Source organism: Mytilus galloprovincialis, chromosome 6 (genome assembly GCF_965363235.1).
Source record: "Mytilus galloprovincialis chromosome 6, xbMytGall1.hap1.1, whole genome shotgun sequence".
Classification (NCBI taxonomy): Eukaryota; Metazoa; Mollusca; class Bivalvia; order Mytilida; family Mytilidae; genus Mytilus; species Mytilus galloprovincialis.
The window spans coordinates 95,505,835-95,533,787 of NC_134843.1; the positions used below are offsets into that span (position 1 = coordinate 95,505,835).

The 27,953-nt window shown below is 30.6% G+C and overlaps 1 protein-coding gene across 6 annotated transcripts in view; it reads right to left on the reverse strand.

The window, feature by feature from the left end:
- Positions 1 to 8,535: 8,535 nt before the first annotated feature.
- Positions 8,536 to 27,953, reverse strand: part of LOC143080805 (phospholipid transfer protein C2CD2L-like) — a 40,063-nt gene continuing 20,645 nt past the window's right edge. For 3 of the 6 annotated variants that reach the window (XM_076256857.1, XM_076256856.1, XM_076256855.1), the window contains 9 exons: positions 26,354 to 26,462; positions 25,716 to 25,780; positions 25,189 to 25,319; positions 21,612 to 21,789; positions 20,372 to 20,494; positions 18,226 to 18,350; positions 15,668 to 15,746; positions 13,999 to 14,154; positions 8,536 to 12,332 (listed from right to left, as the gene is read on the reverse strand). In XM_076256857.1, coding sequence (XP_076112972.1) covers positions 12,085 to 12,332; positions 13,999 to 14,154; positions 15,668 to 15,746; positions 18,226 to 18,350; positions 20,372 to 20,494; positions 21,612 to 21,789; positions 25,189 to 25,319; positions 25,716 to 25,780; positions 26,354 to 26,462 — 1,214 coding nt within the window. In that variant the 3' untranslated portion in view covers positions 8,536 to 12,084. Of the gene's footprint in view, positions 12,333 to 13,998; positions 14,155 to 15,667; positions 15,747 to 18,225; positions 18,351 to 19,519; positions 19,534 to 20,371; positions 20,495 to 21,611; positions 21,790 to 25,188; positions 25,320 to 25,715; positions 25,781 to 26,353; positions 26,463 to 27,953 lie in introns of all 6 variants that reach the window. The other 3 variants (XM_076256858.1, XM_076256860.1, XM_076256859.1) reach the window with 3 other exon arrangements.

Genomic DNA, 27,953 nt, shown 5'->3' on the forward strand with positions numbered 1-27,953 from the left:
ATTCCTATGAAGTTGCATAATTTTTAATTAGTATGCTTTATAATAATAAAAAAGCTCTTAACATTTTTAAGTATTCGTTCTGTCAATGTTCTATGTGGTGTGGTCAATGCATACCTATAGTCCTGGTACAAGTACTCGCGGAGCAATGTAAAACATGCTTTTAGGTTAGCGATAAAATCTAAAAGAAATCCTTCGAAAATGACGAAGGCTTTATCAAAAGAAAAAAGGAAAAATACTGAATTTGAAATTTTTTTTAACGCAGAAATGAAAAAAAAATAAAATTCTAGTAATCGAAGAAAAATTTGCCATTTATAATCATAATAAAATTATAGAAAGTTGTTGTATTGTCTTGACATATATATGCTCGTTTCAAGTATCAAATAATAAGTTTATCTTTCCTTTTGAAGTTCATGTTAATTTCGTGGTATTTTTTTTTTCACCTTGATTGTCTTTGCAAACGATTTGTGAGATCGGAATATCGATAAATTACTGTTGTCTTAGTTTATTTGTGCAATTATGGGAGTAAATCTGAAAATTATTTGAGATGACGAATTCTATACAAGCTTACAGGACATGACCTGAAGGGTGTAAACATCATAAGTGCAATGGAAAGCTCTTGTGGTCCAAAGCCCGAAAATTAATGGATGTTATTTTGGGGGGTATAAAGAAAGGCAACTTTATTTTTTTCTTCCTAAAGATTAAAGGAATGTTTGAGTTCTCACAAACAAGTTTAACATGCATCATTCTTTGTGTTCCTTCTGAATGTAGGAGTCGCAGCTGTCATTGGTTGCAATCTGACATAACCGTTTTCCGTTTAATGTAAATCTAGTTCATAGTCCTTTTCTTTAATTGTTTCACATTTTTGTTTTCTCGGGGCTTTCAATATCTTAATAAATTGTATCGGATTTGATGATGTTATGATATTGTAATTATTGTATTTAGTTATGTTGGCCTGATTTGTGTTGTGTGGCCTAATAGTTGTTTACAGAATAATCTTACAACTGTGCAGTTTGGAAATCACTGGAAATATCACAAAATGATTGGAACTTTCCATTTGACTTACATAATGATTCCAGAATGATCTTAATAAAAGATGCGTTATATAAACTTCTACATTTTACTAGAAACTTCCGTTATAATTTTCTAGGACGTTACATTATAGACTGTTCTAGAATCTTCCATGACAACTATATATATATATACAGACACTAAAGTTAAACACTCACTCTTGGACTTAGACTTAGACATCGATAGACATTAATATTCATAGCATTTGGATTGACACTTTTATTCTACAAACAACATCATACTGGATTGTGACCGTAATATTCAGATTGGATTCCGAAAGATATCCGGATACAGATAAAGATAAAAGATTGGACTCATATTTTGACAGTTAAGTTGACAGTAATATTTGTGTAATACTTCTTGTAAACTTTTGTATAATAAATATTGTTAAAGTTTCTTATTGATTTGTGTCTTTTGTTGGCTACAATTTAAAGGTAATTTCTGGCCGTAACAATGATTATTGAAGTTCATTCGTTGATTCAAATATTTCACACTTTTTTGTTGACACAAATTATCGATCATTGATACGGTCATATTCAAAAATTTACTGATTTTACTTTTATGCATTCTATTCCCCGGAATAGATTACCTTCGCTGTATTTGGTAACTCTTCTAGAAATTTGGCCATCAATGTTCCTCAATTCCAATTTTATATTTGACCTTTTAAATCTTGTGTGCAGATACAAATTTATAATAGATACGAGACTTACAATTTCGAAAATTATTGTCGGAAAGAGGTACCATCTTAAATAAACTAAGTATACCAATCTCGAATAGAAACACGTTGCTGTTTCTGGAATAAAATTTCATCAATTATAATCAATTTTCCACGAATTTTCTTACTTCTGATGTGCATGTTTTATCGTCGGAAAGAAGCTCATTATGGCTTGTATTTTATATCTTGTGAAAAAACATAAAAACATCTATTTATCCTATCTTATCTCATCACTATCAATAAATAATTTGGAACACAGACTTTTTAAAATTCATTATATATACTACTTAGGGTCGAAAGCAGCGTTATCTACTGAGTAGAGGTAAAATACACACTTGATACCGGTTACAATTGGCTTTGGTTACAAGTGCTAAAGTTAAACATAAACGCCCAGGTTAATAAAGATAGGTTGAAGTCTCAGAAAGAGGGTCGATAGATACAAAGGGACAGTCAAACTCATGGATCGAAAAAAACAAAATACAACGCCATGGCTAAAATTGAAAAAGATAAACAACCAAATAATAGTAATCGGGACACAAAAGAGTAAATTTAAAACTAATTATCTACCAGACAGAGGAAGTTTAAATATCTGACAATTAGTTAGATTAAAAATAACATGTTTTTTGCAATTTATTTTTAACTGGAGTTATTTCAGTATATAGTCGATAAAGATTTATCGATAAATTACTGTTGTCTTGGTTTATTCGTGCAATTATTGTTGTAAATCTGAAAATTATTTGAGATGACGAATTCTATACAAGGTTACAGGACATGACCTAAAGGGTGTAAACATCATAAGTGCAATGGAAAGCTCTTGTGGTCCAAAGCACGAAAATTAATGGATGTTATTTTGGGGGGTATAAAGAAAGGCAACTTTATTTTTTTCTTCCTAAAGATTAAAGGAATGTTTGAGTTCTCACAAACAAGTTTAACATGCATCATTCTTTGTGTTCCTTCTGAATGTAGGAGTCCAGCATTGTCATTGGTTGTAATATGACATAATCGTTTTCCGTTTAATGTAAATCTAGTTCATAGCCTTTTTAAATTTCTCTCATTTTTATTTTCTCTGGACTTTAAATATCTCAATAAATGGTATCGAGCTTGATAATTTTTTGAAGTTCATTCGGTGATTCAAATATTTAACACTTATGTGTTGACATAAATTATCATTATTACGGTCATATTAAAAAAATTACTGATAGCGAAACTTTTCTGCATTCTATGCCCCTTGAATAGATTACCTTCGCTGTATTTGGTAACCCTTTCGGATTTTAGGCCATCAGTGCTCCTCAGCCTCATTTTTTTATTTGACCTTTTAACTCTTGTGTACACAAATACACTCATAATAGATACCCGACTTAGACATTCGAAAATTATTGTCAAAAGTAGTACTATCTCAAATAAACCTAGTATTCCAATCTCAAATAGAAACACGTGAAAACAATTGCATCGGCTTTTAATGGTTTGAATGGAACCAAAACTTCACCTTTAAATGAAACAATAGTGTAACATCACAACATAGAAAGTTCTCTAAATAATGCAAAATATAATACGATATGACATTACACGACCAACGACACAACATAGAAAAGTAAAGACTTAGCACCACGCACCTCTCAAAAAATGGGGTGATCTCATGTGCTCCGGAAGGGTAAGCATAGCCTGCTCCACATGTGGCACCCGTCGTGTTGCTTATGTTATTACAAATCCGGCAAATAGTCTTATTCGGGGTCACATTCGTGAAAAAGGAAAGGGTATTGTAGTTACGATATAAGGAGCATATCCGATATCACCTGCGAAACGGTAATTCCATAACGCTCAACCAACTCGTGATGGCGTCCGTAAAATTTACGAAGGGATGATTTCTACTTCACCATTTGGAACACTTGGTTTAATAGCTTCCTTGTGAGTTCCAATCCTCTATTAAGGAAATCGTGATAGGAAATACAAGTACAGTATTAAAATATCTGACATCTGTATTATCACATATAATAGATTATCAGTGATACATGTGACATGTATATCAATTCAAAGACGTTCTGTGAAAGTCATGTGACATGTAAATTAATTCAAAGACGTTCTGTGAATGTCATGTGACATGTATATCAATTCAAAGACGGTCTGTGAATGTCATGTTACATGTAAATCAATTCAAAGACGTTCTGTGAATGTCATGTGACATGTAAATCAATTCAAAGACGTCCTGTGAATATCATGTTCATATCCTTGTTAAAATCAAAGCAATAAAAATACATATCTCCAATAAAATTCCATATCGGAAAGTCCCTTATCAAATGACAAAATTAAAAGCGCAAGCACTTCAAACGAATGGAAAGCAACGGTCTTATTATTATTATAAATATGACATGGAATCGGCATTTCCGTCTAGAAAATAGTGGAATAACATGGTGGAGTAAAACACGTAGACGAATTTCATGTAAACTAGAATAGTTATCAAAGGTACCAGGATTATAATTTAGTACGCCAGACGAGCGTTTCGTCTACATAAGACTCATCAGTGACGCTCATATCAAAATATTTATAAAGTCAAACAAGTACAAAGTTGAAGAGCATTAGGATCCAAAATTCCAAAAAGTTGTGCCAAATAATGCTAAGGTAATCTATGCCTGGGATAAGAAAATCCTTAGTTTTTCCAAAAATTCAAAGTTTTATAAACAGGAAATTTGTAAAAATGACCACATTATTGATATTCATGTCAACACCGAAGTGTTAACTTCTGGGCTGGTGATACCCTCGGGGACGAAACGTGCACCAGCAGTGGCATCGACCCAGTGGTGTAAATAGTTATCAAAGGTACCAGGATTATAATTTAGTACGCCAGACGCGCGTTTCGTCTACATAAGACTCATCAGTGACGCTCATATCAAAATCTTTATAAAGCCAAACAAGTACAAAGTTGAAGAGCAAGTCATTTACTTCGTCAAAATATAGTATTTATAACGTATTTAGTCAGCGATCTAGTAGTCATGTCAGTTGTTTTGAGTAGTCTCATAGCCAAATGAACTGAACAATACATGTACTCAAACCGCGGCAATATTAGGCATATGTAATTCTAATAAAAAGTAATAACAACTCCAGAAAAAATTCATAACGGAAAGTCCCTAATCAAGCGGCAAAATCAATTCAGTGGTTCTACAAAAAAACTTTATCATCGATCATTGTAAATATTTCTTTACTTTGTTAGATGTTGTCTTTTCATTATGCCAACGTATAATACCGATTTCAGAGCACGGACACATTTTTTAAGGATATCGTTCTCAGGTTCGCTTTGAATCAAAAGTCCAATGCCTTGGGGAATTAAAAACCAAAGAACTTAAGCACAATACATGCAACTACAATGTCGAGCTATCATGAAGGATTTGCAACGTATATTGTCTGTTTAAGGATCAAAAACAAATACAGGGTCTGTAAAAAAAACCATATAATTTAATTTTGGATGAAACACGCCTTCTGATTGGCTAACGTTGGTTTGTTTATCAGCTCATAGACATAATTCAGTCATGTGACCGTGACGTCATCAATGTTTTTTCATGGTTTACCCAGGTTTAAAATGGGATTTAGAATTACATTATAAGAAATAACTGTAATATTTTCCTGTCTATTCGAAATAACATTTTTGATGTTATTTCTTCATAGACAGAAAAAATATTACCGTCATAATGAAATTTTAGATCTTCTGTTATTCTTCTACAGTAATATATAACTCATAGGATGATGTATGTATATCATTACAAAAATAGAAACAATTTATTAATACTAGCACCCCTTTAAATGCAGTTGTGCATAAATTGTTCTGTAATCAATATGAAATACTCTTAGGTGTGTGGGAGTCCATCACTGAAGACATTATTTTAACCATTGACTCTAAAACCAAAAACAAAACACATTATGTTGTTATTATTCCGCTGCAAACAGTAAAGTACAAAATGTTTTAAATGTGTAATTTTACTGCAAAATATCTTTATTTTTTACGCCTTCTTAATTCTAATGCCTTGATTTACTAATTTCGAACTTTTTTTTATTAGAAAGGACCGTTTTGGTTGTTTTTGATGTATTCCTGTATTTGTTGGTCAATGGATAAAATTTGAAAGGGTATGTTTATTTTCACGTAAATATAAAAACATAAAACATTATAATTCCTACTGACATAACATGATTTATTCCGTGTTATATTCCTAAAATTGTGACAACATTTTGGGTTCATAAACATAGAGCACAAAGATCGGCCAAAAACAATTGGTACCTATTAAAACAGTTAAACACAAATGCACTTATTGTTTTAATATCTGTTGGCGACAGTTGTGCTCTATAAGTCAAATTGTCAAGATTATGCGCAAGTTCGCAAATTTTGTGATTTGACTGTTATATCATTGCTGTATAACTGACGATAAGGTTTATTCAGCAGAATAAAACATATATTTAAAATATAACACCTATTCAACATTTAATTCTGAAAATCCTAGATATATCAAATTTAATTCATTTGAGTGCCTATTTCGTCCTAATTAGTACTTAGTCCATTGAAAGGTTAACAGCCTCGAGAGGAAAAAACATTCGACGCAGTAATAGAATCAGTTTTTCCGTTATGACAAGTTCATAAAATCATTTACATTTAAACGTAAGCATGGCTTATGAGGATAGTAAATAGTTTAAGAATATATGTCGTCTTTTTTTTTTAAGGAAACTTGTGACAACTGTGTCAAGTCTGCTCCAAACAAATGCTGTATTGAATGTGTCAGTAATTGTAAATTAATATGTATCTAATAACTAGAAGATAGTTGCAATCTGAATAAAAAATGAAAACAGCACGTTATCAATTGCATGTGTCCGAAGTGCTTTTCCGGATTAACATTCATCAGGACCGATCACAGCCGAATATTAGAAAACCAAAGATGTATAAAATAACCATACATCGATTAAGCGGAAACAAATGCGGGTCACAAACCATACCAAGAGAGGGAAACAAAGGAATAACAGAAATACTGAACTTCTACAAAAACACGCCAACATACAAACAAATGGACTTATTTGACTCATTTTAAAGCTTCCGACGTACCTTACACCGCGAGGAACAAAACATTTAACCTTGTATAAAAATTCAAAAAAAAAAAACCAACAGATTATAAAACTGGCATTAAATCCTCTTCATTTGAACTTTAGTGGATAGTTGACTCATTGATATTCATACCACATCTTCTTATTCTAATATAACATAGTTGATATACTTTTGGTATTTTTCGTTTCTTAAATTAAAAAGTATACAAACTACACACCAAAAAAGTAACAACCAAATAACCATAAAATATTATTGCTAGTCTATCTTAATCTTGTAATCTCCTTGTGACAACTTTCTTAAATAAATATCTACTACAATGTGGCTATTCCGTTTCAGTGGTGAATCCCTCTTGTATTGAATTTGTTTGAAAAAAAAAATATGATTGATAGTGTTCAGATTTCAGTTGACTCAACACTAAATAAAAATGTGTCGCTAGTTGCAGACTGGTGGGGTTCCAAGCACTGCTTTTGGTTTTTCATATTACTAGTATTTAAATACGCATTACATTACAAACAAAACGTTTCAAAACTGTAGTACTAATCAGCATGTCATTTTCAATCAATATTTATCAAACTATACCAATCCAGGTACTTCAACAAGAGCAATAAGGATAAAGGTAGATAAACCGATGATCGGTCGTCATTATATAGGAACTGGAATAGATTTCAGGTACTTTGTAAGTGAATTGAACACATATCCAAACATCAAGGAATTTTTACAGCTCAAATTAAATTCACGATTCGACAAGTCTATTTGTTTGTGAAGCACAAGTTGTGAAAAGTCTGGCACGTTGAATTCTTGAAATGAACTTTGAACGAAAAAGTATGTCAAAGAAATTTTAAATACCGGGTTTCTATTAACTTGAGCAACACGACGGATGCCACATGTGGAGCAAGATCTGCTTACCCTTCCGGAGCACCTGAGATCAACCCAAGGTTTTGTTGTGGTTCGTGTTGCCTAGTCTTTGATTTTCTCTGTTGTTCTATTTACTATTATTTTTGTTTGTCTTTTTCATTTTTAGCCATGGCATTATCAGATTGTTTTCGATCTATGAATTTGACTGTCCCTCTGGTATCTTTCACCCTTCTTTTTTTAAAGGAAACACACATAAACTTCTTTTCTTAATTCTTATCTTTTTAAATTAACTAGATTTCAACAATTTTATTCCGATGTCACTAATGCATTGATGATCAATATTGGTGGCCTTCTTTCTATTTTCCATCCACTGGATAGATTGTCGTCTCTTTGACACATTCACCGTTTTAATTCTATATGCTATCTATAAGAGCATAGTACACAAAATTGAATGTGCATTCAATGAAGTTCTGGACTTTTTCTCAGAGTTTTTTCTTCTAATTTCCATCTCTATTTAAAGACTCTTCTAAGTCTGCAGGACACAGAGAAAAACTCCAGACATTTTTTTTTACCTTTTACTATCACTTGTGGAACCATTAAAGATAAACTGATATTTTCTCAAATTTTCCAAATGAAATAATAACGGTTTCTTAATTTTCACTCGCCTATTCCTACTAAGTTTAACTCGTGCTAAATTTACATTTCCAAAACACAAATACTAGAAGAATGTCATTGTGCTTTGTTTAAACAAAGAACTGATCTCTTACTTAAAACTACCTTGTATTGGTCAAGCAGGTAAAGTACACAAGAAACAAAAAAATGTGAAATAAATATTTTATTCAAATCTGCTAAAATATTGCACACATCCAAAAAATAACATGAAATCTACTATTTCATTCATACTAAATTTTATCACAAATAAAGGAAGAGGATTATCAGCAATGAAACACTTCATATGAATGATTTCTGGGTTGTTATGTAGAAGGTGTGTTTGATTTCTACGATTCTCATTCTTTCATTCTTTGTTATGATATGAAATTGAAACATATGGAATATGTTATTAACACTTTTCAGTAGCATTCAACACATGAAATCTTTGTTCTTCGTAATTAACTTTGTGTAAGATAGTTCATTTATATATGTTTTCCTCTGAAGATTTTAAGTTCATGAATTATAAAGATATTTAATAAAATTGTGAATAGTTTTTTCCTACTTTTTAAAAAAATATGCATATACAGATTAAATATACAGAAGTTGTGAAACATGTAAAACTTATTCTGCTTTCATCTAATATTTCATACTACAAATAACATTTCTTTTAAAATATATATCTTTACATAACACTTTCAACAAACAACAATAAAACAGCACGGTGATGAGCTTGTGGTATAAAAACCAGACATTTTTCTCTTCTCATAAATCTATAATAAAACAAATCATGACACATTTATAGCACAAAGCTGAGGTACTAGGTCTTGACAAATTAAATAAAGCTAGTAAACATGTACAAAAAGTCAATTATCTGAGAAAAAAAATCCTTTTAGAAAAAAAATTACAAAATTATTTATCTTTACTTCTCAAAATGTATTCCTTTAAAGCTTTTACCTTAATTATTCAAACATTTGTTATTTCTTATTTTAGAAAGTTTTTTGAAGAACATTAGTTATTGACTATGCATCATCAACCAAGAAATTTCAGTTACATGGAGTTCCAAATTCTTAACCTTATTTTTTTGAAAACGTCTGTACTAACTGGATCTTTAGCAAAGTTTTAAATATTAATTCAAACTTTTAAAGGTTTACCCATCTACAGAAAATACAAATAATTTGTAAATGATATATGAGAATTATATCAAATCTTTACTTCACACTAAGAGTATCCTTTCAGGATGAGTGGGACAAAGAGAAAAAGGGACTAATAGATAAAATATGATTCACACAGGTTAGTCTTTTTGATATTTCTATTTTTATGTGATAAATGATTCATTTTACAATTTTTCTATTTTTATTTATGTTATAAGTTTGCATTTATCCCACCCCAAAATATAAACATCTATCCCTACCCTAAATACATTTAGCATTTATCCCTGCCCTAAATATAGTTAGCAAAATTTCTTGCAGCTCTGTATAACTGTCCCTCAGTCATTTTGTTTTTTTACAAAAATAAAGTCAAAGTAAAATAAATTGTTAAAAATTTAGTTAGTCTGCCAACCTCAGAAAAATATATAGTATCATTTACAGAAACAGTTTTATGTTCTCTATACAACCTCTAGCACATTTAACTGGATTTTTTTTTCAGTTTTATCCATACATAAATTGTTAAAGAAATAAATACTGAAATAAGCTCGCATGTAAATGTCAAGTAGTTTCTTACAAACGCTTCAGAAAAATGAAACTGCGTTACAAAAATATGTGATGAAAATACGAAAACTTTTGTAACAACAATTTACCATATGAGATATAGAATCATAAAAATATATATGAAGTATTTAAAGATGTTCAAATTTTACTGACACAAACAAGCTAATTCATAGTTGCATATTACATAAAAATCTTAATAGAAAATAGAGTCATTTACAACACAAGGAATTGTTAGCGGAAAAATATCACATGTATTCAAATTACAAATATAACATTTTGTCGATTTCTGCATGACTTGTTATCACTCCTTGAGCATATGTGTTTGCATTTTGGCTTTCAAAGGAAGATGGTTTGATGAAATCACCTCCTAACCCAAACAAGTTACAGACAAATATCATTATCTCAAAATTAAACAGCCTAAAGTCTTTGTAGTATTTGTCAGAAAGGACAGTTCGTGTAATTGAATTTTTCAATAAAATGCATGTCTAAGATTTAGATAATGAGTTTTGGCTGCAACAAAAGATCCCTTTCCATTTTGAATTAACTAGCTGTTTCTGAGTATTTACAATGATATCTGGCAAGACTTCATGATTGGGCAATTTTACAGCAATGAAATGGTAGTTACCATTAAGCACTCTCTCATTTTTTGAGTGATAATTGAAATAGGTATAATACATTTAATTTCTTACATATGTCAGCTTATCATGTTCTAGTCCTTCCATACTGCTTTTGAATCATACTTTATATATGTTTCATCTTATTTTGTATGTATATTATTACAACAAAGCTAATCATCAGACATTTTTACATCATTGGACAGACCTATCAACACTCAGTTCCATTTTGAAAACACTTCTGGAATTATTTAACATTTTGACCCAAACATGAGAAGGGTCATATGCAGCAAACTGGTTCCAGGTCAATAATGAACAAAGCTATTGAGTCATCAGCTGAAACCAGTATTGATTACAAATTGTTGACATATTGATACAATGTATGTCTCCACCTTCTTGTCACCATTTTATTTTGCTATTTTTTATAGTTCATCATAGTCTACACTTTGTGGTCAAGGCAGAGAGGTGGACTGGTCTAAACCTACTAGCAATCAGAGAGGTTGGGCTCTAAACAATAATATTTCGAAAGAAAATCTTTTTAATATTATTCCTTCATTGGCATCTACAATTCATATGACAAGGAATATGTTCTAATTCAGCTGGAGTTCACCCTTACAGGACTATAATCTTATCATGAATAAGATACAGCTTAGGGTTTTTTTATACATCATGTATACAAGGGTAAACATTTACTTTAATAAAGGCTTTAGAAGTACCTAATAGACAAATATCTCATGTTTCCACATTTTTCATGTTCTATAAATAACTTTCATTGGTATGTCTCATTCTTTCGACTAATGAGGTAAATCTTTCAGTTTGAGATTCTATCTTCTTTAAGGAGAGGTCAAGGAGAGGTCAAAACCAGGAAAGGTCATCATTTAGATATCACATACCAAAGAAATCCTCATAGATTAAGAAATCAATATCATAATTGTCCTTGTGAATGTTATACTGACCAGGATGTATAAACAAAATTTACAAAATGATGGTAAAAATCCCTAGTAGTATCAATTGATAATTTTCTCTATCATTACCCTGAATTTCCATTATGATACAGAAACCTTAAAAGTTATAATTATGTATAATGTAACATAAGTTTAACTTGCTACATCTGAAATCATTTCTGTAAAATATAAGTTCATTTCATAATCTAAATCATATTAGAATATTCACTTTTTCGATAAACCTTCAGCTAAATTATCTGAAATAATTGTGGAGAAATCAAATTTATCATCTTTCCTGACTGAGCTCTCCTTTTTGAAGGAACATTTCTCAATCAACTTATAAACAGTCATTTTCTCATGATGATGACTAGACATTTTAAAGCTTTAGTTGACTCTTTGAGATATTAAAGCTGTGAGATAATTAATTACATCTAGATCTATAATGAACATATTAAGATATAGCAGACTCTCTAGATGATTGTCCAGTCCTTGTTAATGATGTTTCCCGTGATGGACCCTTAGATATATTCCTAGCAGATGACCTAGATAACGAACTCTCCCTAGACATTTCTTGATCCTCTCTTCCTTGAGAGCGTTTTCTACTTCGCCTAAAAAGTTTCTTTAAACTACCACCTAATGATCTTGATTTCTTTAGATTAGGTGTTCCCGGATTTTCTTGTCTTCCTAGTTCCATATCATCTGAAAATAAACAAACAGAAATTATTATGAACAAGGTATAAATATACATGTACTGGTAAAAAGCAAATGCAGGTGACATCACTATTTCTGTTGACTTGAGTCATGTTTTCCTAAAATCCAATTAATGAAACTTTAAAAAAGACAATTAAAAAATTAATACATAAAATCATAGAAGAAACTTATATTTATTCATGGTTCTTCTTAATCCATTAATCCATTGTTACTCGTCTTCAAAATTTAAACCTTATAACAAAGATAAAGAATCCTCAATGCAATCATATAAACAAAATTATCATTAAGATGAATATTAAGCGGGAAACCAACACAATATGTCCATGTCCTCTAAAATACTATGCAAATGACAAATATGGGAATATAAATATGCAAATGATATTAAGATGCATAGAATGTGCATTTTTAGTAACAGACTTCATCCAGTTCTGGAAAAGCTAAATTATTTCAAATAATTTTTTTCACAAAATAAATGTTTTCAGTTAGCCTTTTTTTAGTATTTTGGTTTAAATGCAATTGATAACAGACCATAATTAAACTGTAACATATTTGATATTGATAAAATCCTCACATGTATGCCTAGTGATATCTACCCACTATTTTATTGAAAATGTTAACATAGGAAATTTTCTGTTTCTAGTTTCTTTTCTATAATTTTCTAGAAGTATTGTCCACAATTTTTTTTTTCCTTTTTTGCTTTTGGTTGGAATATATGTTTGGAAGAGATTTTGTAAAAAGTTCATTAAAAGTCCAATATAAAAAGAAAGACAACAACATATTACATAGGGCAGATTGCCTGTGATGAACAACTAAAACAATTCTTTATAAGTACAATATTTATCTATAGGTATAGGAAAATGTGGTATGAGTGCCAATGAGACAACTCTGCATCCACGTCACAATTTGTAACAGTAAACCATTATCATGTTATAGGTAAAAATACGGTCTTCAACATCGAGTCTTAGCTCACACCAAACCTATTTGTTAAAACTAATATTGTTTTTTTATGTCTTTTATCCTCTTCAAAGGCTATCATGGCAAATGTTTTACAAATTGTCTCCACGTATATTTGGAATAAGAAATTTTTTACTTTAATAAGATTGGTAGGCATGATAAAAACCAACATGAGTTAATTATTAAAGGAACCTAAGAGTCCACATGTGTAAACTAGATTGTCTCCCCTAATACATTTGGAACCATGTTTCATTCCTTTTTAAACATCAACAGGCTGTGGTCTACAATTTTTTTTCCCATCAATATCTGCCCAGCTATGTTGGCTGATTTATGCTGACATTACATTATTCCATAAATATTAAGAACAGTAAATTTAATGATCTCCCTGTTTAACATGTGGAAACAGGATGATTTTCACATGCTCTGTCTCAGACAAAATGATCAAATTGTATATAACAGCTCTAACTATAACATTCATAAAATATATAAATATAAGGGATAATATACTATCTAGTAGATAATAAAACCTATATCTTAGCAAATATATGTAAAACAAAAATCTTAATTTAAAGCAACTAATTAAACTAAACAACAGTCGATAAAATAGCATGCATTGAAATTAATGTCATAGAAATTGTAACTATAACTATAAACCATCAAAACAAGGTAACAAAAGCCACAACAGAAACCAAAAAAAGACCTTTAGAACGTGGAGAGGTGCTGCCCTCTGGAGGCTGGAGATAGTTGGAACCCTCTCGGAGGGAACCACCAGCTCTATCTGCACTCTGAGAGCGTTTCTTGGAACGAGTGAATTTCTTCTTAATTCTACCAGCAAAAGAAGACCCTTTCTTTTTTTCTGAAAAGTTACCAGTACAAAATTAAAGAACACAGAAAAAGGGGGGGAAAATCATAATGAAAAAAATAAAAAAGCATATAAACTATCATTATATACTGTATACATATAAACCTTATTGCTAGCAAAGATTCTAAAGATTGTGCCAGATCTTTCCTTAGAAATTTTGTATGTTCTACTGATTTTCCTTTTTAATTATCAACTTAATCCCTTGAAACTTCATAACATGTCAAACATTTGAAGCATAAGAAATCTTTTTGTAAGGAAAACTTTTCTGAACTTTTACAAAACAAGAGCTGTCAAAATGACAGTAAACCGGATTCTTTAACATTTATTTGTGTTCTGGCATTTATCAATATTACAAGGACCAAAACTCCTAATAGGTAAAATTTATGATTATCAATATCAAACTTGACTTCCATGTTGTCAACAATAACAACAATAACAACATATAAACTAGATAGAAAATGACCCTCTAGCAGGACAAACTGTGTGCCCTTAATGCATAAAGTAAGAAAAAATTGGTAAGTCCACCTACCTAGGATTTTGAAAATATCTAAAAAATGAACTTCACCTCCATTTTGTTGTCAGTAATAACATATTAAAATTTTAAAAGGTTAGGTTGAACGGTTCATGAGTAAATGCATGGACACAACATTTTTTAAACTTTCAAGAACCGTAACTCCAGAACGGTAAAAGTCAAAATCGTCATTATTGAACTTGACCTCCATTCTGTTGTCAGTAACAACATATTAAAATTTTAAAAGGTTTGGTTGACTGGTTCATGAGTAAATGCATGGACACAACATTTTTTAAACTTTCAAGAACCGTAACTCCTGAACGGTAAAAGTAAAAATCGTCATTATTGAACTTGACCTCCGTTATGTTGTCAGTGACAACATATTAAAATTTTAAAAGGTTTGGTTGAACGGTTCATGAGTAAATGCACAGACACAACATTTTTTAAACTTTCAAGAACCGTAACTCCTGAACGGTAAAAGTCAAAATCGTCATTATTGAACTTGACCTCCATTTTGTTGTCAGTAACAACATATTAAAATTTTAAAAGGTTTAGTTGAACGCTTCATGAGTAAATGCACGGACAACATTTGGTTGCCGCCCGCCCACCCGCTCGCCTGTCGTACATCCCCAAATCAATAACCGACATTTTTGACACAACCACTAAGCATCTATTCCTTAAACTATTTAAAACTGGTTTCAAATCTCCAAGTAGGAATTTCTATTTTTGCAAGATAGACTACATCCTTACGTTGAAATATTCAAAAATCTATCACTTACTGTAAATATTATCTCTCAATCATTGTAAATCTTATATTTTACAATAGAAAACCTTCATATGCTTTCCATCTTTTATAAAAAAAAAATATAAAAAAAAACTTCTAAAGATGTAAAAAGATGTTGCACTGGAAGAGGTCTGAAAAAACTAAAAAGATTTTCATATTTTACATTAAAAAAAACCTTCAACTTATGTTTAACAGATGTTATGAATATGTACCTGGTCTGTCATGATGCCCTGGTGATGGGGGTTGTGTTATCACTGTAGGTATACAATCATCATCTAACTGTTCTGGTGTCTACAAAATAAGTAGTATGGGTTATAAAACTGTAGGCTTATTAATTAAAAAAAAGAAGATGTGGTATGATTGCAAATAAGATAAATTTCTACAAGAAACTGAATGACAAATTACTTAACTAAGTTCATACAAACAATGGTATTTGAAAGAAGTAAATTGTTTTATTCAATCTACATGTAGATTCTTCAATCAAATTCTGTATTAACACATATAAAAGGCCTATACCAATACACTGAACATGAAAAAGTAAGTATGTTTCCCTAACACAATATGTCCATTTCAAACTATGACATTTGTTGCTTTTAGAAGTCCTTATTTCAATTTTTGTGATTAAAGGAAGCAATTTTTAAAACACACCTTTTGTTCTGAATACTCTTTAATCATGTAAATATTGCTTGGAATTTAAGTACACTTGAATCATCTGTGTTTTCAAATTTGCAATCAAAAGTATTAAATTAGTTCTTTTTTCAAAAAGAACCAGATGCTCCACAGGGCGCAGCTTTATACGACCGCAGAGGTTGAACCCTGAACGGTTGGGCAAGTATGGACATAACATTCAAGCTGGATTCAGCTCTAAATTTGGATTGTGATTAAATAGTTGACACAGCATAGGTTTCTGACACAGAATGAATGTGGTCTAATGAACTTAAAATTTTTTTTTGCCTTTGAGCAATTCACTATGCTGTTGAATATTAATCCTCTCAAAAAAATGTTTGAAGAAATTTTATTTTCTGAAATGAGAAAAATTCACCCCCCCCCCCCCCAATTTTTTTTCACATCCTCCTTTTCCTTATTCCAAAACTGATCTCAATTCAAATTTCTAATGGAGTTTGCAACAATAACTACTCATTTAAATACATCATAAAATATTGAAATGTAAAAAAAGTGCTTGTTATCACTGAATGGTAAAGATTGTTTTAATTTATCAGTTGGTAGTAAAAGTGAATATACATTATACATGGTGTAAAACAATGATTTAAGTTGATTCAACTACTATTCTGGACAAAGAAAGATAACTCCAATTGAAAATTTCTTGCTATTGCGTAATATTGTGCAATTAGATATTTCTTGCTATTGTGCAATACTGTGCAATTGAAAATACTTGCTATTGCACAATACTGTGCAATTGAAGATTTCTTGCTATTGTGCAATACTGTGCAATTGAAAATTTCTTGCTATTGCATAATACTGTGCAATTGAAGATTTCTTGCTATTGCATAATACTGTGCAATCAAAGATTTCTTGCTATTGCTGAATACTGTGCAATTGAAAATTTCTTGCTATTGCACAATACTTAATATAATAATTTTGGATCCTGATTTGGACCAACTTGAAAACTGGGCCCATAATCAAAAATCTAAGTACATGTTTAGATTTAGCATATCAAAGAAGCCCAAAAATTCAATTTTTGTTAAAATCAAACTTAGTTTAATTTTGGACCCTTTGGACTTTAATGTAGACCAACTTGAAAACGGGACAAAAAATTAAGAATCTACATACACAGTTAGATTTGGCATATCAAAGAACCCCAATTATTTAATTTTTGATGAAATCAAAAAAAGTTTAATTTGGACCCCGATTTGGACAAACTTGAAAACTGGGCCAATAATCAAAAATCTAAGTACATTTCTAGATTCAGCATTTCAAAGAACCCCGGATTCAATTTTTGTTAAATCAAACTGAGTTAAATTTTGGACCCTTTGGACCTTAATGTAGACCAATTTGAAAACCGGACCAAAAATTAAGAATCTACATACACAGTTAGATTTGGCATATCAAAGAACCCCAATTATTCAATTTTTGATGAAATCAAACAAAGTTTAATTTTTGACCCTTTGGGCCCCTTATTCCTAAACTGTTGGGACCAAAACTCCCAAAATCAATCCCAACCTTCCTTTTATGGTCATAAACCTTGTGTTTAAATTTCATAGATTTCAGTTTACTTATACTAAAGTTATGGTGCGAAAAACAAGAAAAATGCTTATTTGGGCCCCTTTTTGACCCCCGATTCCTTAACTGTTGGGATCTCAACTCCCAAAATCAATCCCAAACTTCCTTTTGTGTTGATAAATCTTGTGTTTAAATTTCAATGATTTCTATTTACTTATACTAAAGTTATTGTGCAAAAACCAAGAATAATGCTTATTTGGGCCCTTTTTTTACCCCTAATTCCTAAACAGTTGGAACCAAAACACCCAAAATCAATACTTTTGTGGTCATAAACTTTGTGTCAAAATATCATTGATTTCTATTTACTTAAACATTTCTTATTTAATGGACCTCACTAATGTTAAAATAACGTACGAAATGGTTACCCTTAAAAAAATTAAAACTGAAACATCAATGGCCTAATATCCACCTCCAAGACCTCATAAAAGGTTCATTTCAAAGGTCACAAATCAAATTATTCATTTACAGAAATTTGATCTGTTATAAAATTATAAATCTTTCTTGGATTTGATAAGTGTGGTGGACTTACCCTTTGTACACCTGTTATAATAAGTGTGGTGGTCTTGGTGGGTGTTCTAGATTTACGTTTGTTACTTTTAAGTTCTCTAATGGCAGTTTCTACAACTGAGTCTACACCATCTATCTGAACAAACTCTGTAAACAAAACACCATGCAAACATAAATATCACACAATTCACCATGCTAGAATCTAATGTATTCTGGGTAATATTTTCTAAAGTGTGCAGGTAAACTTTGTGATTGATTTAAAATGTACAACACAATGGCTATTCAACCAATAGTGTAATGTAATTTCAATTTTGGAGTTCAAAGACATTACCCATAATCCTTAAGATTCTTAAAAGGTGAATAATTTAGTAAAATTTCAACAAACATGTTATAAAACTCATATACTTTACCGAAAATGCACGGTTTTTTAATTCTTTTTATTTCTAATATAAATATATGTTTTTTAGAATTTGGATGGCAAGCATAGGTATGGATCTAGAACATAATTTTGAACGTTGACTTTAATTTTAAGAATATAGTTTTAGGCTTCAATTCAAATCTTTTGAAATACTAATAACTGTACATGTCTTTGTAAGCAAGAGATTCAAATATAAAATGCTTTGTTTGGGACAATTAATATAACAATTAAACTTCATAGACCTTCAGTTTTTCATGAAACCTGCATACAGAAATTCCAAAATTGACATCAATTGTGAAGTCATATGGACAGTTGGAGTATTTTAGTCTGTTTATGCAAATGGTCCATTTAGACTTTAAATAGATCTTTTTTAATAATCAAATGATGAATACATCTGAACTTTTATTATGAACTGATCCATGGAATAATGGTCTGGGTGATTACTCAAGGCAAAGCAAAAGCATTCTAAAATCATGTGTTCCTTTTGTTTTCCTCTATTTTGTTAATTGCTCTTTTTTGATTCTTCCCCTAAATAATTGAGTTGTTTATTATTCTGAATTTTTTTCTACTGTCACCCAGCTTCTAGCTCTGCCTGTAAACTTCCTTCTATTTCAAACAATTTTGTTATATCTATACTGAATTTCTCAATTCACAAAAATTCAATAATTATAAGGATTTAAATTATATCAGGATAAAAAAAAAGTTTAAGACCAACTTTCAAAGAAATGGATAACAAATTTATACCTATCTTTTGGTAAATAATTCAAAGATAAAAGTTTCAGATCAGTGCAACAACTAACAGCCTGGTAAACAAATTGAGGGTATACTCATGTAGAAAAGCAATAACTAAACAAGGAACTAGTCTGTCATGCTTCAGTAAAAGTCATGCTTGACTTACTCTGTATGTGGCTCCTGTAAACATTGTATATTGATTCATTTAATATACTTCCATTCACTAATCAGTTTTATTTACTGTGTTGGTCGATTTCTAATTCAACTTTTCCCCTTTCCTCTTGTGATACAGTTTATGAACTTTTTTTATTTGACACTTTAATGATATGGTTTATAAATGAACAAAAGTATGTGTCAGAGGTGTCTTAGTTTACTTTAATTGTTACTTGCCATTATATACTTGTAACCCAAAAATCACCTCTACAACATCAATGTTTGATGTCATAAGAAATTAAATGGGGAAATACTGCATGTTCTTGCCAGAAAGTAACAGGGACTCTAGGAATCAGCAATTTAAGATGCTTCACTCTAAATAGATTTATTCAATTACTGAGTATTTTTAAAATTAGTCTTTATACACAGCTGTTACATTCAACGTGTAAATAGCCAATCATGTAGTGAATTAGGAATATTATTTTTGTGCATGGTGCCTGTTATGCCTAACACAGTTTTGTGCTCAACGGTATTTTACTTGTTTTTCATGAAAATGCACTAATTTTCAGAAATTCATCATTCAATATAAAATTTATATTTTTCTTCATCAAAGATATATCTATTGCATAATCTGTCAAGTATACCCCTTCATAATCCTCTATTTTTATATAGTATACACCTTATCGTTATTCCCGACTGACCCAAAAATCTGTTCTGCTTGATATCATACAACATTCAGTTTTCCATTGTCGCATCAGATATTTGTATTTTGATGTCAAAATTTTACAGGAACCTGTGTAATGTCCAGTAATTTGCTGACAAATAGCGATCAGGTGTATTGATTAACACATGTGTTTAATCTTACCAGAAGACTGTGATAAAGATCTGTCCTGGGGTAACATATTATCTGGTGATGTTCTATCCAGGCTGGAAGATCCCGATATATCATAATCAAAATTCTGATGCTTTTCTACATAATTTGGCGAACCTATAATGAAAGATCATATAATTTACAGTAATCTGATACCTGTCCTTGTACTTCTCTTCATGTTCTCAATATTTTTGGTTCATAAAAACGAAGGAGAGTTTGTGTTTAAAGTTAAATACTTTCAGACTACAATGGGTAACATTTAAGTTGCTGAAGAGTGTCAATCAGTGAAAACTGACACAAAAGTGCTCTTATTGACCCATCTTTGGGTGCTGGATTTTCTCGCTGCGTTGAAGACCCATTGATGGCCTTTGGCTGTTGTTGTCTCCTCTTTGGTTGGGTTGTTGTCTTTTTGACATATTCCCCATTTCCATTCTCAATTTTATTTTTTCACAATTAATTTATATGACATGTTTTGAGATCTTATCAGTCATACTTTATATGTACCAAGGGAACATGAAGCCATGCTGTTTTCCCCATCTTTTTGAAATTAGGAGATAACTGTATTGTATTTTAAGCTCCGACGGCATCAATTGGGGATTTGATGGTCGCAAATTAAGTTTACTGGCGACGCGTTAGCGGAGACAGTAAACGGGTATTTGCGACCATCAAATCTCCAATTGATGCCGTCGGAGCTTAAAATACAATATTGTTATCTCCATTCTAATGAAACTGACAGAAAATAACGTTAAAACATGTATTTAAAATCTGTCATATGCCGTCTGCGCTTGCGCGTACGTCCCATAGCATCAATTGTCAATTGATGCCATGTAAGAAAGTGACGTTATCCAATCAAAATGAACGTTACAAACGTTGTTGCATTAGAATGAACGATAACTGCTTTAAAGGCTGCTGGAATAATATTGTCTTTTTTTTTTCCTTTTTTCTTATACCAGTATTTGATTTCAATACCCTTAGATTGCTGTGTGCACAATTTATGCTGTATGTTTTTTTGCCAATTCAACTTTTATAACCTCAGATTTAAATTGAATATTCTAATTTTTGTACTATGAGCCTATGGTTGCTTTTTCCTTTTGCAGTTTTAACACATTTCCCTAGGTTTCTTGTTCGTGTTAAAAAATATTCTTGTGATGATTGTCATACACTTCATCAGTGCGAAAAAGTTATGTGAAAGTAATATTTTTGTGATGTCTAGTACAATGTTAACAATACTTACTATTTAAACCAGGTTCATGTCTGTTGTTATGTTTTTGAGTGGTTGTAGTTGTCTTGGTAACTAACATGCCACTTGGAGATTTAGCTTGTGTTACTTCTATTGTTCGTTTGGGGGAAATCTGATTTTTGGGAGTAGAATAGTTGTAGGCTTCAGCTTCTAACGGGTCCAACACAAGAAACTACAAAAATAAATAATTTATACTTTTAAATTCAGATAGAGAACAACACTGGCAGAACCAACGGAAATATTTCTGTCTATGAAGACTTATATTTACAAGTAGAATTATTTCCACACTTACTATGTACTATCTTTTTATTTAAGCAATCAAATCTCAGAAAAAACACATGAAAATGCATACTATTTTATTTCAAGTATACCCCATCATTTTTAACAATTGACAAGTAGTTATAGGTCAATTTAACAGTACATTGTACAACTCAATATTGTCAGATCCTTGTAAGTATTAGGCAAATCAGGCAGAGAATCTGTATTTTAATAAGAACAATTATTATCAAATATTCAAGATGATAGAAACAGAAATAGAAAGAAGGTAGAAATTAACATTCTAAACATTTAAAACATAAAACATATAAGTAACACTGAATAATTAATTCTATGACTCTAGATATATTTATATTTTATACTATCTACATTTTAATAAAACAATAACAATAACCATGCTAGCACAAAATACAAACTATAATAGAAGAATGTATTTGAGGGTATGAATGACCCCACTCAAGCTTGCTTCTCAAACGAAAATAAGACAGTAGGACTGAGGGATTGACAGTCAATGTAACACTTAATGCCTACATGGCCTTGAGGCAGAGGCATAAAAATAAATCAGTGCCTCAGTACTAACTAGATTTATCATGAACCTTTATCAAATTCTCCATTGATAGATTTAGAAATTCGTATGAAACTAATGTTCTAACACCATCAGACAAAGTTGGTCTAAGACTGATTTAGATATAATTTTTTTGGGTCTCTTTTGGATTAATAGTTTTTGACGTGTTGAAGTATTCTGGTTTTCAAATTTTTTAAGGTTTGAATGTTGCCATTGAAAGTTAAATCGGGAAAGTACTTTCAACGTTCAAAATTTATTCTGTGTTATTTTAATTCACTATTAAACAACTAGACAAGTTCAAATTCTAACTACTTTTACAAACCTAGTGAAGTGGGAAATACAGGCAATTTTATAAATATGTCATGCATAAACAAACAGCTGACATACACCATATCTCAATATCTATAACTGTTAAAATTGTGTTACTGAGTTGATGTCTGACTGATGTTCTCCCCACATCATTTTTGAGAGAAAAACAAATTATTTAGGCAATACTAAAAACTAATATTTGGAGAACACGGTATTGAAGGTATATCTATGATGGTTTGTTCAATTCATTTACTTTTATTGCAGACTTTGGATGATTTGATGAAACCAATGTATTGATAAAGGATGTCATGTTTCCCTCTACAATATGTTGGTCTTTCAGATTACGTTGCCGTCTCATTCACTTATAATCAAAATCTCATTTTATTCACAAAATATATTGCTGTATAAATAATTCTCATTAGGTTTTAAACATTATTACATTGGTTGCAATAAATTACATTAATTTCTAAGTGAAATAAAAACCGATAATTTCACATGTGAAATAAACGTGGTTATTTCACTCCTCTGACATCATACAACAATAAGCGTTGACAAGATGTTGCATCAAAACAAACTGAATTTCATAGAAAAAGGTATAGTGCTTTACATTATCTACTTTAATTTCATAAAAAAAACGTTTGCCAATGTAATAAAAATAAAAACTAATATAAAAATTCAAACATACAAAAATATTCAACTCATGACCTAACAACACTAATACTTCACTCATGCTCTACACGCATTCCTGTATAAATGTGTTGATCGGTCACTCGTTGAATATTTTTCTATATTTGAATTCTTTGATTAGCTATTCTATAAAGAATGGAGTTGAGATGACCAATGATAATCTATATTTCACTATTTTTACCTATGACAACATTGTATTAGCAACACCATGTGCCCCTTAGTTTCTAGCAATCATTTTTCATACCACTCAACTCTGCTGAGAAAGGAAATTATCAGTCAGCAAGATCAAAGGACAATTTCGTAAAATAACGATAATGACCTTTATAGTATGGAAATACCTTCATTTAAAAAAAAAGATCAACATTTACAATGATATAAACAATACAATTTAACATAAAACAACCTGATGTACAAAAATCAAAGCAGGGATCTATAAGGAAACAAACTTGTTAGTGTGTGAAGATCCCATGCATGTGCGTCTCACTTTGACATAACAAGCAAACTATGTACAGATCTATCAGTCCATAATCATTGACAAGAATGCGTAATTTAAATCTAATAAAATAATATTCCAATAATTTAATCAACAAATTAAGAGTCTTTTTTACTTAATGCCAAATAAAATTCATATATTCTATAAAAACCAGAAATGAAATCCATTTTCTTGTCATTGATGCTACAAAACAACAATAGAAACATTGAAATTGGTTGTCATGACAACTCACCTGTATGTAGATTGCTTGCTATTTACAAAGCTATTTTTAGACACACTGGACACAAAAACGTTTTCTACACTATTACACACACATCAAACAGAAAGGAAGTGTCTTAGGCCGCCAAACTGTGGAACTGAAACCGCAGAAATGATGGGATTACAACAAAGGGAGATAAATAGTGATAACAACGTTAATAAGTATAAAAATACAAAAAGTTTTAAGAAGACTGAAAATATTCCAAGAAAAAATGTGAATAAATATGATCATTGTCATAAAAAAACAAGTAGAAATTCAAAAAATAATTACAGAAGTATTACATCATTACATGCATGCAATAAACCACTAAAATAAAAATATAAAAAAATTTCTGAAGCACAGTAAAAATAGGAAATAGATTTAGAGATAAAGCTTGAACGTGTGTTTGTTCCTTTGATATTCATGAAACATAAACCTGGTAAATCACTTATTTCTATGCATTGTATTCAGTAAAAATATTTCACAAAAATAAGAACTTGATAGAAATATTTTTAATATTGAAGGACAGAAAAGAAACAGATGAAAAAGAATTACTCCCAACTAAAAGGATAATCTAAACTAAATGTTTTTTAAAAAAACTTATGGTGTGAAGGAAGAAAGCACATAACAACAATTGTTATCAGTTTGTACTTTCAATGTCTCGGTTCAAATGAAGAATATTTCAAAATCTCTGGGCATATCAAGGATACATCAAAAAATGTAATGCTGTCAAATCTGCATAAAAAGGTCACCTTTTGGACTAGATAAGAATTTAAAAACTGACCTTATCTAAGAGGCAGCAGGACAGGAATACAATGACCTAACAGTAAACATTACAGTATTTTCTCTTACTAATAGAATTGACCTTTATATCAGTTAGAACTGTATATTTTGTTAATCGACCTGTTTTTTTAACACACCAGTTAATGGAAAATAAACCAATCCATCATCAATGTAAAACCCATTAAATCACACAGAAATAAGGGGAGACAACTGTACATACCTCCACAGTTATGGAACCTGAGACAATATCATTTCCTCTCTCAGGACGGCCTTGTAATGATATGATCTGGCGACTGCTTGGATTTCTCTTTAACTCATCATAGTATACAACTGCCTCTCCAAGAAAATTCTCTACAAAAGGCAAAATAGTTAGCCATACACAATGAACAAATGGATTATTAATCAAAAAGATCGTAAAAATGAATATTTTTGTCTAAATAGCCATTAGTTTATTTTTGTAGGAAACAATTTTTGTGAATTATATAAAATGTGTACTTCATGTCATAAATATATTCATGGTTCAATTTTATCTATGAAATCCACAGAAATAGTTATCCTAAGAATACTACTAAATTCAGGGCACATAAAAATATCTTTTCCCCATCATACATTTTTGGCTACAATTGTCTGAAATTTGCAAGATTATAGAAATATAAGTTATTTTCTATTCTAAAATAACTATGTCAATGAATCTTAAACAAAGCAGCTAAACAAAAACATTTAAATAAAACATTTTCTCCATTGTACCTGTTGTTGGCTTGCGTCTGTCTAGGACTTCAAACTTCAGCTGGCTGGAATTCTGATTAACATCACTAAAATGAAAATCAGTCAAAACAATCAATCCTGTTCAATTTATTTCGGTCAATTTTAAATTGTGTACAATTCAGGCTTATTTTTTAAAAAAATCTCTGCAATAAACTCTGTAGATACTGCTCTCAAAACTTAAATCTCTGCAATAAACTCTGTAGATACTGCTCTCAAAACTTAAATCTAATACTGTGGATTCCATTATTTTTGTGGGTACCAATCTTTGTGGATGAAGGAAAACTTGCATGTTCGTGGACATTTAATAACATGGTTATACCAAAGTCTGAATACAAGCCTTAAGAAAATTAGTCATTCCCTAAACATTTAATTTTATGGGTCGCCACAAAATACACTAAAGTTGGTATCTAACAAATAATACTGAATCCTCAACAGATCATTTGGAGTTAATAAAATCTAATCAAATACAACATCTTTAAGTACACATAAAATATTTGTTCAATAAAAAAAGATAGATGCTGTAGTGTTATTTTTGTTCCCCTTTTACTTGTGGTTATTTGCTTGGATGATTTTCATTTGTTTTGGGCCAAGAAGCACTTCTCATAGTCCAAATCACTTACAACAAGAACTGTTCATCCCAGAAAGGATTGGCAGTGCCTCTACATTCATTGGTGGAGTAAGTCTGAGCAGGTGTGTCCAGGTACACCAAACAGGTAGGGTCAACTTGTGCTGAAATCAGACAAATTTAATCTAAAGTTATATTTCTTTACCCATTTCATATTATAAGAGATAAATTATAACAGTACTATTATAGATTACCATTTGTGCTTCAATTTAGACATCAAATTGTTCAAAATGTAGTTTCCTATGTTCATTAATTTTCTTACTCTCATTAGAAAAACAGAGCTATGGGGTACGCATACATGAGATTAAACAAATACGAAAGACATAAAACAACCAAAGCTCCTTCTATGTCTTAATACTTTAAAATTTTTATCTGAATTGAACTCCTTATAACAGTCATTTGAAAATAGCTTCGTGCTATTTGTAACATGTTCTGTGAAATAGCTGTGCCTCATGATCAGCACTGCTTTTGTTTATTATACAATGATAGCATTTGTATGAGGTCGACGATACAAGGATATATTGACCTGAAAGAAGAATATTGACTGAGGACAAGTTCCAAGGTCAATATTCTTCTTTGGGTCGATATATCCTGTATTGATCTCATAAATAGGCTATAATTGTTATATTATTAATTTCCAACCATATTTGTATCAAAATCGTCATTTGATTTTGACATTGTTGGAATTTTATAGATATCATATTGTCTCTTAGACATTAACAACAGATAGGTAAACGTTGTTATTTCATTTACTTGTATTTTTATTTTTTTTACATCTTATTTTCTATTTGAAGAATTTTTTTCTTCAAATAATCGATCATAGATAAAAAAAAATATCAAAAACTGTTAACAATATCATGAAATTCATATCTTGACGTCACAAAGAATGTCAGTCTAAAAATAACCGTGCAATATGTGTTTTGTTGTGCAATATGCTTTTTGCTGTCCGCTGTTTTCTATATACCATTGAAAATATAGTTTAACATGTGACTATCCCTGAATGAATCAAATAAGTTAAAATATACGAATTAATAATATTAAAAAATTGAATATTGACCTCTCTTATTCTAAAATTGCAAGAAACAGGATCGAAATATTCAAATGAATTAGTAATGTGATTGATATGTATATGAAATATCAGTTGGACTGACTTATTGATCAAAGACCATTTCAGAACCCAATCTGAAAATATGGAAGATTCCCTGTGACCTACTCAAATTTTGGGGCTGGAGGTTTGGATATATCAGCACATCTTCTTAAAATAAAGATGCAAATTATGATACATGTACTAAGGTTTAACACCGCATCGTGTACAATTTGATGTTAAAAGTACTTTCAATTTGGACACTTTGTTTTCACCTTTAGAATTCTGAGCATAGGGAAAAAAGTCTTATTTACAATATATTTTTATATGCTTTTGGAAGCTTTGGCAAATATTCATTATTGTTATTGATGACAAATGGGCAAATAAGTGAGATTAACTATTTCAATTTCCAAAAAGCGCGAGCTATATTAAACAAATCTATCAAATTTAAAAATGCAAGTTGTTATTTTTGCAACCCTTTCTTTAATATTGCAATCTTATCCAAAGACAA